The 13,065-nt window shown below is 36.9% G+C and overlaps 1 protein-coding gene and 1 long non-coding RNA gene across 2 annotated transcripts; both read right to left on the bottom strand.

Moving 5' to 3' along the window:
• Positions 1-373: 373 nt before the first annotated feature.
• LOC121261322 lies at positions 374-1,557 on the bottom strand. The gene is made up of 3 exons (XR_005939872.1): positions 1,166-1,557; positions 931-1,006; positions 374-840 (listed from the first exon to the last, which is right to left on the bottom strand). It is a non-coding gene; the product is annotated as an uncharacterized LOC121261322 (long non-coding RNA).
• Positions 1,558-3,258: 1,701 nt separating this feature from the next.
• Positions 3,259-12,766, bottom strand: LOC121261321 (peptidyl-prolyl cis-trans isomerase CYP95-like). The gene is given in 15 exon segments (XM_041163638.1): positions 3,259-3,882; positions 4,394-4,442; positions 4,445-4,461; positions 4,565-5,278; positions 5,368-5,557; positions 5,935-6,053; positions 6,916-7,279; positions 7,640-7,767; positions 7,917-8,034; positions 8,880-8,918; positions 10,253-10,277; positions 10,570-10,658; positions 10,949-11,003; positions 11,248-11,372; positions 12,613-12,766. Coding segments are annotated over 14 exon segments (2,304 nt in total). The 5' UTR covers positions 11,335-11,372; positions 12,613-12,766; the 3' UTR covers positions 3,259-3,572.
• Positions 12,767-13,065: the final 299 nt, after the last annotated feature.

Here is a 13,065-nt window from a genome sequence, read left to right as displayed (position 1 = left end):
TACCCCTGGGATTAGTCGGGACACTATTCCTGAACACCCGGTGCCAAATAAAAAAAAAAAAAATCTTTCAATCTCTATAAACCCATATTAGTTTTTTTCTATGACAGAAAGAACAATCCAGACTATGCCAACGTCTACAGTAACATAATCTCTATAAATCCAGATTATGCCAACTATAATACCATAATCATTAGCTCAATTGATTCCCAAACCAGGAATTACACATGTAGAACATTCAGCATGTTGATTCAATTGCGTATATGTTATTGTTCACTGGGCTATTGTACATACAATAATTCATACAAAACCACGACAATTCCAACTAACAGAGTAGCTTCTAAAAAAATCCCAAGTTTTCCATCTCGACAGACTTCAGAGAGAGAATAATATTTGCAAAAGGTAATGAAAAATGAATCCAGAAAAACTGCAGGAACATACCATTTTTTTTTATCGGTAAAACTGTAGCAGCATACTTCAACAAACGAACATTACACAAAAGCCTCTATGCAACCATTAATGATCGATTATAAACTCGTAAAAGCTACATGAATAAGTTATAGGTGATGTAGTCTCATTTCCCAATTAATCAAAGTTGTTCCCAATGTCTCAATTATCAACACCAAAAAGAAAAAATCTCATTCCAAACCGGTCAAAGTGACATAAGAAGCATTGATCCGACACTGGAAAAGTACATCAAGAGCCGATTAAAAATCTACAATTAAGTATTTAAAGGTTCATTATAATTTATAAACACCAAAGTAAAGATTTTTAAGTTCAAACGACACTGACCTTAGTACCGAAAGGGCCGACTGGATGATCGATTTCAAGAAAGTCCGCGCCCTGTATACAAAAAATCAGAACATAACATTGAAATACTGGACGAGATTAATCAATTATAAAAGTAGAGATTCAAGCAAATAAATAAGCAACCTGAAGCACAACCTCAAGTTCCTCTCGCTCAAGTTCCTCAAGTTACATCTTCGACATTTTTTTTTCAAAATATCACCTAATGCAGACCAAAAAAAAAAAAAACGAAGGGCTAGGAATGAGAATTATCGAGCAAACTACTCCATTGGTTTATAAAATTAAGCGGCCATGGAGCACCTTAATCAGACATAAGCCAAATAACACACATGCACACTCCACAAATTTTCCTTTTACCTACTTGTAAAAAATCCCTTTTACCAGTTGAAGTCACAAAACAGCCATGCAAATACAAATTTCCATCTCCTTCTGTTAAAACCTTAAAACGGCACAACAGGCTGGACGGATAGAAAGATCCATTCCCAGCCCGTTGAAGTTGATCGGGCCTCAATCAGTGTAGTGTGAAGTCTCTGACGGTGGTCCGATACGGTTATACGGCGTCGGTGTGTAAATACATAACGGTGAGTAGTAAATAAATGTAAAAAAAATTAAAAAATAATAACACCTAGATTTACGTGATTTAACATAAGGCTTACCTCTACAGAAATTTTGAGAATGAGTCTTCTATAATATATTTATTTATAGTCTCTCATTATCTCTCTTCCTTTCTATACAATAAAAATCTCCTCACTCGTCTCCTTCCTCAGAGATTGAAGAAGTTGAAGTCGAAAAAGTCCCCCTCCTTGGAAGTGGTCTAGTCCATTTTTCTTTATCCTCCGTCCCTTACCTATTTTGCATTCATTCACCACTCCTTTATGTCACATTGCCTCTCATTCATATCCCTTTTCATCTTTTCCTCCTAACACCTTTCCAAGCCTTTTGTCCATTTTGTCTCTCCTCTTCTTTCTTCCATTTGTCTTCTAGTGGGGCTTTTGATGAGCTGGACTTAGTTATTTGGCCTGAAATATTTTATCGCCTCCACCTTTAATCAAGAAAATTTATATTTTTTCCATTGCGGAAAAGAAGATGAGTTACCAGAAGCAGCGGGTGCGTGGGGAGAGAAGAGATTTAGAAATGGCAGAGTTACTAACAACGCTAATATGGAAGATGAAGATGGAGAGAAGGCAAGCGACCGGCGGAGAGTGAGAAATGAGGATCACCATAAGAGAGAGCGATGATGATGTTAGGGTTCAGAGTTGAGACGTTGACGAAGACACTGCTCACCTCCACATACTGCTGCCTTTTGAAATTCCCTTTCACCAACGAGTAAAAGTGCCAAAAAAAAACCAGGAGAATGCTACTATGTATTTTTGTAAAATAATATTATTTTTATAAAGTGTTTTATAAAAATATTCACTTAATATATTATTGTAAAATATATTGTGAAAAATATTGTGTATAAATCATTTTCTATTTAAAAAACTCACTTTTGCCCTTGACATGGTGCCACATAGCTTGTTAAATTTTTTTTTTTTTTTGTAGTTTTGGGTGAAATATCTAGGATTGTAGTCTTCATTTTTTTTGTCTTTTTGGATGTCATTTTGTTTTAAATATATAATTTTAAAATTTTGTTAACAAGCGACGTAGCACGTCAAGGAGATAAATTTATTGAATGGCATAAATTAAGAAGCATAGTTGCATTTAAAAAAATAAAATAAATAAAATAGACGGGTCTGGTTACAAAATCAAAACATCTCATTGCATCTCATATAATCATTATAACTTTTTCAAATTCTTATACAAAATATAATAAATAATTTAACTTTTTTAAATTCTAAAATAAAAATTCTATTAAAAATTTATATTCAAATAATATTTTATTCAATTTTTAACTTTTATCTTATCTCATCTATGTAACCCAACGAGACCTAAATGGTTCTCACAAGAGAGGTTATCGTGTGAGATAATTTTAGAATAGAATTATTGTTTTGTGGGTCTGATCTTTGACACTGCAAAATGTCCTAAAATCTTGTCTTAAATCATCTAAGACCTTGTATCAATACTACATTTCCTCCAAACTTCCTTCTCTTTTTCTTTTCCTGGATAAAAAATTTCAATGAGTCAATGACCTACATTCATCTTCTGGAAAATGCATTCTGAATTTTCTTTTTGGCAGCCTATAACAACGTTTCTTTCCTCTGATAAATCCTCCATTTCAGAATTGTTTCCACATTTCAAGCTGAATAATGCCTAGTTTCAACAATGTCAGCGTAAATGTCAGATTAATTTTTTTTAGGTGAAAAACAAGGTTAAATGAATCATACATGATAAGAGATTGTACGCTTAACAGCTTAGGAGTATCACACTTAGAATTAGGGGCTGTCCCACTTCGGATAATTGAAGGTACGACATTTCTCTCTTCGCGTATTAAACAAGAACTTATAACCCATGCCATGAATGCAACAGCACGACGTTTCAAGGTCTTGAGGACCTCCATAACCTTGAAATGGCTTCAATGATAAAAGTTTTTTCCCTCCTGAGCATCGAACGATCCGAGTTATACATATTATTCTCCATTTACCAAACATCCAGCAATGATAAAATTCTAAATAGCAGCATCACAGCTGAATAGTTTACTAGCAACTATATAATCTAGCAACACCGGAAAACAGAAGTTCAGGGTCCAGCTAAAAAACGCAAGCCTCCAATCCATAAAAAGACAACATGAGTTCGTCGAGAACAATCAATGCCTTCACTGCTCTATGATTTCATCTTTCGGCCGAGTCAGGAGAACCATCTCCATAAGAGACCAGGCCCTTCTTCCCATCCAGACTGCCAGATGACGACCTTGACCTGTCTTTGCTAGCCTGCCTAGGAGATTGAGAGTCCAGGGAGGACTTCGATTCAGATGGGCTCCTGCTCCTAGAAAGTGATCTCTCAGCCCGTGGAGAGACACGAGATCTATAGGGCTCAACCGGCGAACGGCTGCGAATGGGGCTACGGCTGCGACTGTAACGCCGACTACGGTAGGGTGGGCTCCGTGATGCAGATCGTGTTCTACTCCTCCTGCTTCTGTATCTGCAAACAGGCCAGGTAAACCATTCTATTAAAAAAACACAGAGAGAACGACCAGAATAAACATGGTAGTGGGCCAGTGGCCGATTGCTAGGAAAGTAAGAGTTGGCCACGTTTGACTTCACTCAGCATTCTCTCCAAGGAATCCAGATCATTCACCAACAAAACAATCTCTACATAAAAACTACCTTGCTACTCCCTCCCCTTGTCCTTTCTAAAAAGGAAAATACTTTAGCCAAAAATAGATTGCACAAAAGTAAACTCACAAACTAACAGATTCCATGAAATCTCATCAATTAGTATGTTTACTTTGCGTAATCTCTTTGTTCGTGTCTAGCAGTTCTCTTTTAAAAGAACCACCCCCCCCCCCCCCCCCCCCCCAAAAAAAGAAAAGAGTAAATAACGGCTCATAAATGAAGAAAAAAAAGACTCTGTACAAGTAATAAAACTCATTATAAAAGTCAGTATTTTTGTAAGACAACTAGAAACTATATAAATGCCTTGGACCACAGACCTTGGAGGACTTCTCACTCTTGGTGGGCTTCGATACCGTCTAGGGAATACCTTCTGTAACTTGAATATCTAGAAAAGCAGGGATGCACAATCAATCTTTGGCACTTATCCAGAAAACATTATATAATCATACTTTTGTCGGTCAAAGAATTCACAACTAGTTGCCACTTACCTGTCGCGGTCACCTCTACCACCATAACGATAAGACCTCACAGGAGATGCAGATGGGGTTCTGTACCGTCGTGCGTAAGAGTACCGCTGACTAAAGCCACGCCCCCTTCTGATACGCTTGGGAGATCCATCTGGGGAAACACTTCTTGATAAACTCCTTCCTCGGTCAGGAGGTGACCTAGCTCTCCGTACAGGACTAGGGCTCCTGGAATAACTGCGACGATTATTTCGGATTGGTGCCCTAATAGGACTTCGGCTAATCCTCCTTGAAGGGGCCCTACCTGAGCTTCTGCTCGTGCTTCTTGGAGATTTAACTGGGCTTCCACTCATGCTTCTTCTAGAAACTCTAATAGGGCTTCTGCTAATTGCTTTTCTTGATGAGGTTCTCAGTGGACTCCTGCTTTGGCTTCTCCGCAATGGGGACCTCGCAGGGCTCTCACTCACACTTCTCTGAGACCGAGCTACCACTGGGCTCCTACTGATACTTCTCTCTTTCCTTCCACTTGCTGGACTTCTGCTGACACTTCTAGCAGGACTTCTCACAGGACTTCTGCTGATGCTCCTTGCTCGTCCAAGAGAGGGGCTTCTACTAAGACTACGACTCGGACTTCTGCTTATCTTCCGTTTTGGGCTAACGCTTGGGCTTCTGCTCAGACTCCTGGGACTAATACTCATACTCTTACTCATGGTCCTTTTAGGACTAATGCTTCGGCTCCTGCTCATCAACTTTGAATAAAATACCACATCTACAACAATTGATAAGCACAAAGAATAACTGAGGTGTGACAAGAATGGAAAGTAGACCTAGATTTTCCTGGGTGATCATCTACTACATCAGGTTGTCTATCTCTGCTCCTGTCAGAGTTAGCATCTGCTTCAATGCCATTGCTTCTCTTCTCTCCATTCTCTTTGGGGGATTTTCCCTCCCTCTTTTTACGATGGACGGAAGCAATTTCTTTCACGACAACCGAAGGAGGCTGGTCTGTAGCTGCATCTTATTACAAACAAGCAGCACCGCACAAAGGTGAGAAAAAATGATAACTTGAAAAAGAGAGGGAGACAGATCTCTCATAGACTAGGCATCTCATACACCTCACGTATTTTAAAAGTAATATTTGAATATCATTGAGTTCAAAAGTCTGGATTTGATACCTATTCCCAAACACCAGCGGATCATAATGATGTTTATACCAATGGGAGAATCTATATTTAAATTATATTTTATCAATAACTGCCCACAAAATTATCCCTTCTAGTTCCCTGTTGGGTCACATCTCATAATAGCCATCCAAGTAGAGACAAATTAATTGAATGGATCTGGTAGAATGCAAGAATATGAGAAGATAAAGACACAATGGCATAAAGCATTACCAGTCTTCTGAGAACGGTCATTCCGCTTCTGATCTTTTCCAGGAACATCAATTCCATCACTATCAGAGCTACTTTCGCTTTCACTCCCGCTCTCAGTATCCGTAGTACTATCTGATGCTCTACAGAATAGAGAGGCAGAATTCAGCATGTTGTTCATCGGAAGATGATATACACAAAAAAATGCATTGTCTAGTAAAAAAGCACCTATTCATTCTGTGAAAGGGAAAAAAAAAAAAGATTATCCACATAACATGGTGATCAAGATATTGCCCACATGTATAACCAACTCCACATTGTGAATCCCTCACCCCTCACGCCACAAGTAAGATCAAGATATTTCCCATAACTACAGTATGCATAAACACAAATAAAGTTATATGAACAACCCCCAACCACAAACCTATGCCCCCTTTTCTCCTCCCAACAAAAACTGGGAAAAAAAAAACAAAAAGTACAACACTACAGGTCACTAAAAAGAACAGCTCCAAAAGAAAATTGACTCATCAACCAGAGCACACCAAACATGAATTATGTCACATAACTGAAGAAAACTATGAATGAAAACTAGTCGCACAAATAGTACGAGAGATAGTAGACAGAACCAATGTATATACCACTAACACGCATAGGCATGTTGCCTGTCATCAAGAATTTCACAATGCCTAGCATATACAAGAAACAACAAAGCATGCTACGCCACGGGGAAAAAAGAGAGATAAAAGATTAGATGTATCTTTTTTATACAAGTAAAACCAAAAAGCTTTTTTATTGGTATGTACACACAAATTCAGTGAGTTTTCAAACTGTCACCCTGCCCCTGGCGTGTGGGAGGAAATGACAAATGAGCCAGGGTGCACTAGCTAGAAAACAAAACAGCACTTTGAAAAACAACGAGAAGAAGCACACATGTAACAACTAGAATAAAATCGAGAACAAACAATACAAAGATGTTTTAAAAGTTTTGGATATTATGCACAACACCTTCTTGCTCTGCGCTTGGATCTCTTATCGCGCTTCCTTCGCCTTTTGTCACGACGTTTGTCACTTCTTTTCCCCCGTCTATGTTTGTCTCTTTTAGATGATCGCTTTCTCTTCTTACGCCTGTCATCACTTGAAGAACTAGTGTAAGAGGAAGACGACAAATACAAGTCAGAATCACTATCCGATTCAGATGATTCCAACTCAGTATCTGAGGAACTCTCTGTGTCGGATGAATAGTATCTTCTTCTTCTTTTCCTTCTATCCCTAGAGGATTTCTTGTGCTTTCCCCTTCGTCGTGCTTCATGATTATTTGCATCAGAAGACGCATCTTTTCCTATTTTAAATTTATTGGCTTTTTTCCTGCCTGCACAGAGTAAACAAAACATATACAAAAGAGAATAACTCACAAACTAGAGCAGATAAGCACTGAAAGTAGAAAAAATATTCCATGCAGCACCCTTCAAAACTTAGGGCTATCCCATAATCTTGGAAACCTTAATCACTAGCACCCCCCCCCCCCCCCCCCCTCCCAACAAAAAAAAAATCTGCCCCAAACAAACTAAAAATTTTCTAGCGTTCAAATGATAGTTTTGAACGTATATCCCTTTTCGTTCAAGGAAAAGTTTAATCCTCTGCAAGGGACTCTCATTTTGTAACAGGAGTAATTACTTCATCTACAACTGTTATAGATAAAAATTAGATGGTGTAGCTATATGACTCTTACTCTCACTAAATTCACCGCAGTTGATGATTTTAACAGTCACAGTTGGCCCCCCATCTTCATCACCCGCATTTTCAATTTTCCTCAGTACTTCATGTCCATAAACAAGTTTCCCGAAGACAACATGCTTCCTGTCCATATAAATAACAGATCTAAATCATATTTGAAAGAAAAAAGACAGATCTATATGGGCTATAGAACATGAAAAGAGTACACACGAGAAGCAACTTATAAGATGAATAGAAATACCTTTAAAACAACATAAATAACATAAACTAACCTGTCAAGATGATGATCAGCCTCAAAGGTTATAATAAAATGAGAACCTAAAGTATCTCGATCAGCAATTGCCATTGATAAAAGACCGGGTCCATCATGCTTTAGGGTGGGCGACTCATCTGAAACAACAAACCAAACCAATTGTCACTTAGCACAATCACTAGACCAAAAATATATGATGGCTTGCATTGTAAGTCCACAAATACAGAGAACCAACATATACAAATAAAGAGAACCAACATATACAACACATCCAGATGGTTCATCAATTTGCACATGCCAAGATTGGTTATATGGAGAACTCATCTGCAGCACCTTCTGCCCATTATACAACATATTGAGGGAAAAACATATTGTGTCGTGTGCACAAGAGAACTTATCCATCGCATATTAACACAAATAAATCCATGCAATAGAGAATCACAAAGAATAGAAAAGAGCAATGGAGATGCGTTTATTGGATATCCTAAGAGACCATATGAAACAAAATTACTCCCAACCCAACATGTAGGCCCAAAACTAAATTTTTTCAAAAAAAAAAAAAAAAAACAATGTAAGCCCAGAATTTAATAAATTAGTATGCAACTATGCAAATTAAAAAGAACTTGCCATGTGGCAGGACAACCAAGCATTTTACAATTAAACCTGACTATAAAGAGTGAATGCATTACTTATCAACTTTACAAATATTGAACTAATTTTTTTTTATAGGTATAAATATTGAACTAATTAAATAAAGTTATAATTTGATCCAAATTGTGAGCCATTATGAGGAAAAATCCAACAGAAAATTAAATTTATAAACATTTACCAGGTTCAGGTAGCCATAAATGTATATCATATATATTCTAAATAATTTATAAATTGTTCTTTCAAAGTTCCCACTTTCCAAACAATCCTATCCATAATTTTGGGCAATATATAAGGTTTGAGATTTTTTTTAAGATAGGTATAGTGCTCTAACCTGGAAACTCTTCCCCGTATATACTTTCTCCACTGGTACCTAAGAAAAATAGAGAAATATAACTCGAGAGCCAGTAACAAAAAAATCTCATATTTGCACATTTCAACTACATATTACAAACAGCATTTGTCTTAACTATTGGGTCACATCTTCTGTCATTTCTTCACAAAGATAGAGGGCATTCCTAAAATATTGCTCACTTTGGGTTAATTTACAAATTGGTAAGAACATGGAAACTGAAAACATAAATCTCACCCACTTCAAGCAAATCAATATAAAAGATTGTCAAAAGGGCGACAAAACACCTTCCCCGAAATCCGTTCAGAACATAACCCTCTTCCTTTCTTTTTTATCTGAGGTGGCCCCACGCCATTTGGGCCCAACGGGGAGAGGGGAACCAAAACCAAAAGCATTTGCATAGCAATAAAAAGTAATAAACTCATTATCATGTATTTGGATTTTTTTAAGATACCAAAATAATATAAAAAGAGCAACAAGGGCCCACTCCAAATACACAGGTAGTATACAAAAGGAAACACCTAGCTAAGGTGAGGGAGAACAATAATTTAGAAAGTTTACAGTGGATGAGAAGCACATGTAACTTGAGCACGACTTATGGTTCTATGTCTTCATACCAATAACCTAGAGTCGACTTTCAACCCTTTAGCTTCGAATACAACTATTCCTACCATAGGCCATAACAAATACAACCGGCAATCCAATAAAATTCAACAAATTGGTAGCAGAAAAATTACAAAATTGGTTGTCAAAAAGGGTCACATTAACAAGGCAGGAGCAAGTACAACCGTAACATAATTTACATTCATAGTTCCCTATATACATTGTTGGAAATTTGAAACATGAGCACTAATAGTTATCCAACAGAAAGCTATTGGTCCAAACAACTCCATTGACTTTGCAGATAAAGCATCAAGTCTAACACCATTTGTGATAAGATCTACTACTACTATCTAGTATATCAAAACAAAGCTTGTCAAAATATTACTTAACAAAACCAGTTCGTCAAGGCATAATAAAAAACACTTGAAGCCAGGAGCTGAGAAAAGAGTCACGACGATAAAGAAACAACCAGGAGAAGCAAAACGAAATTAAAATTTACAGAAGCAGCAGCCACACAACGGATACCATGGATTATTATCCGTAAAAAAGAATTATTTTAAATCTAATAATCTATTTTTAGGCTCAATACATCATTGCATTGAGTGCAATACAGCTCTTCTTGAGTCGCATGCCATATTACCAACAGTTCACCATCCTCTTAACATCTTTGGAGTACCCTTGAACATATATGAGGTTCCACATCATCAAGAAGAAAATATATGAAAGAAAATGGCTTCAAGATTTATGCATACCATCTCGTTTGACAAAATCGCCACCCTGCAAAATATAGACCAGATATTAATGCGGTGAAAAACAGAAAGACTCTGTGCAAAAGTGGGTTGGGCACGGGTAAGCTTAGTAAAATCTTGAGGATTGACAACTTGGTAAATTCAACCTTAAAACTATATCACAAGAAAAGCAGTCGTGACCATCAGCCCTGTATCCTACAGCATAAACAAGGGTAACTGACTAAAATACAGACCACTTCTAAGTCATGCTCAACCAGAAACTTTGCACAGAAGCCAAATCTAAAGAAGAAATATCAAAATGTAAAATATAAATAACATACCTGTGCAAAGGATCCCTTTAGAATGTGATGGAAAAAGGATCCCTTGTAGGTCAGTGGTCTTCCACTCTTAGGGCCAATCCCCTTTTCCCCTGAAAATGCAAAGAAATTTCATACAAACTAGAAAATACCCAATGATAAAAATTTAATTCCTGAACGGGCAAGGGGAAAAAGAGGAAAGAAAAATATCATGCAAATATGGGAAGCTATATACCTAAATGTGTGTACAACAATTTTCATGTCTAGGAGAAAATAAGACCAGAGTGGCAATTAATGATTATGGTGCTACATTAACTATACAGGTAAGAAATAAGATAATGTACCACCTAGAGGGATGATGAAGTAATAAAATTCCATAAGTAAACATGAATGCATTATTTACCTGTACAAAGTGCACGAAAATTTTCTGCAGTCTTAGGAGCAACGTCAGGGAAAAGCTGTAAGACCAAAGATCCCCAATAAGTATATTTACTATCCATTAATCACACTACAACAGCAACAGAAGTGAGCAGAAAATACTGTAGAACGCTTAGATTTATATGAAACTGATATTAATAATACCACAAAATATGAAACTAATATTAATAATACCACAAAATATGAAACTGATATTAATAATACCACAAAATATGAAACTGATATTAATAATACCACAAAATATGAAACTGATATTAATAATACCTCAAAAACCATTCTTTCAGCAGGATCCCCATCAACGGACACATCCATAAAAACCAATGGGCTCTTCTTCTTTGCCATTTTCTTCATTTTTTAGTATCAAAACTCAGGCCAGCATAACCATTTGTCTGATGGAATGCATGCACATCTATTGTCAGTCACTAACAATCATGTTACCAGAAACAATAAGCCAAGTCACAAAGACACTATCTGTTTGACAATACATGCCCTGGGTAAGGAAATGTCAAGAATACATGCCAAAATGTGGGGTCTAGGGCAGCAGCAGGGGAAATCCCACTTTCTACGAGAGAATCTCTTAGAAAATAACAGATTTTCAATTCATGTTCAAGTTACCATTGAAACATTTTTCAAACTTAATAGAGCTTAACCGACTACAGGGAGCTCTGCATCCACAATCCCCCAATTTACCAAACTCTTGTTGTTAAACAAACCACATATTTGCATGAGGACGGTAACCTCATGTATTACAGGACAGGAAGAGAAAAAATGAAAAGAAAGCTAGGTTAGTGTATCAGTTGAAAAAAACACAATTAGCAACTCAAAACAGCACGCATCCGACAAGCAATGAGTATATAATTCTCAAAAATTGATCACATGAGAATTTCGACTACAAGTCAGATATTTGGTAACAAACACGCAATTTTTCGTAGCCTCCTGCAGCATGAGAACCCCAAAAGCCAAAAAATCTAGTGCCCTAGCAATAATAAACAAATCAACAATTGAGTACTAAGCTAATCCCTTCGAAACAATAAGCTAGTCCACATTCTTTTAATTTTAAGACTGGCATAGACCCAATCCTAACCGTCCCAACTATAGCCAGCTTTTTGTTAACAAACTTGTGAAAAGAACGTAATGGGCCCAAGAAGGCAAGAACCCTTCCATTGGAGTCACAATAAGCCAACACAACTTGAAATGTATCTAGAATACGTGATTAATCAGATTGCGCATCGAAAACACATTTAACCTAAGAAGCCTTCGACTGGATACACAATAATCCGAATCAACTTGAGATGCAATCACTATACGGGGAGGGGGTTAAGCTAAAGACCTTAAACCCTGGTGGAAATTTTCACAAAACCTAGGGTAAGCACGTTAAATGGAAGTGAACGAGAACTAAGACATCAAACCGAACCGAAATTACATTCCGATACTATTCGCTCTGTGATTAAAGGATATACATGTGCAAAATTTGAATAACGTAATACTTCAAGAAACAAAAGAAAAACAAGGGTTTTGGGTAGAAGATTAAAGGCCACCGATCAAACTCATGAGCTCGAAAAAGTAAAAAATAAAATTAATATAATTTTAGACGCTAAAGATGAAGAGCTCAGGAACCCTAAAGAGCACCTGAGAGACGCAGAACCACAGAAACGTGACGACAAGATTAGCGAGAGAACGCTCGCTGATAGTAAAACCTAGGCTTTTATATATGAGGAACCTCGCTGCTTCTGCTGGATCCCTGAAGTTACTAGACTATCCCTGGTCTATCCTGGAGTTTGGGCGGAGGGGCGCCAAATGACGATAACGTCCCCGGACTGGACTTCAAAAAAAATCAAAAATAAATAAAAATAAAAATACGGGTGTATTTTAAATAAAAAGTATTTTTATAAAATAATGATATTCGTGCAATTTTTTTTTTTTTAAATATCACATTTAGAGCATGTTTGCACACTTAAATATCTCAAAATTATGTAAATAGTAGTAAAATAATTTGAGTTAAGGTATTTTATTAGATATTGAGAAATAAATGATACAAAGTTGAACAAAAAAATACAATAATTATATATGTAGTCACTTTTG

This window comes from Juglans microcarpa x Juglans regia, chromosome 4D (assembly GCF_004785595.1).
Source record: "Juglans microcarpa x Juglans regia isolate MS1-56 chromosome 4D, Jm3101_v1.0, whole genome shotgun sequence".
In the NCBI taxonomy this organism is placed as follows: Eukaryota; Viridiplantae; Streptophyta; class Magnoliopsida; order Fagales; family Juglandaceae; genus Juglans; species Juglans microcarpa x Juglans regia.
Note: the sequence above shows the minus strand (reverse complement) of the source record. Positions and strands in the feature narration are given on the sequence as shown.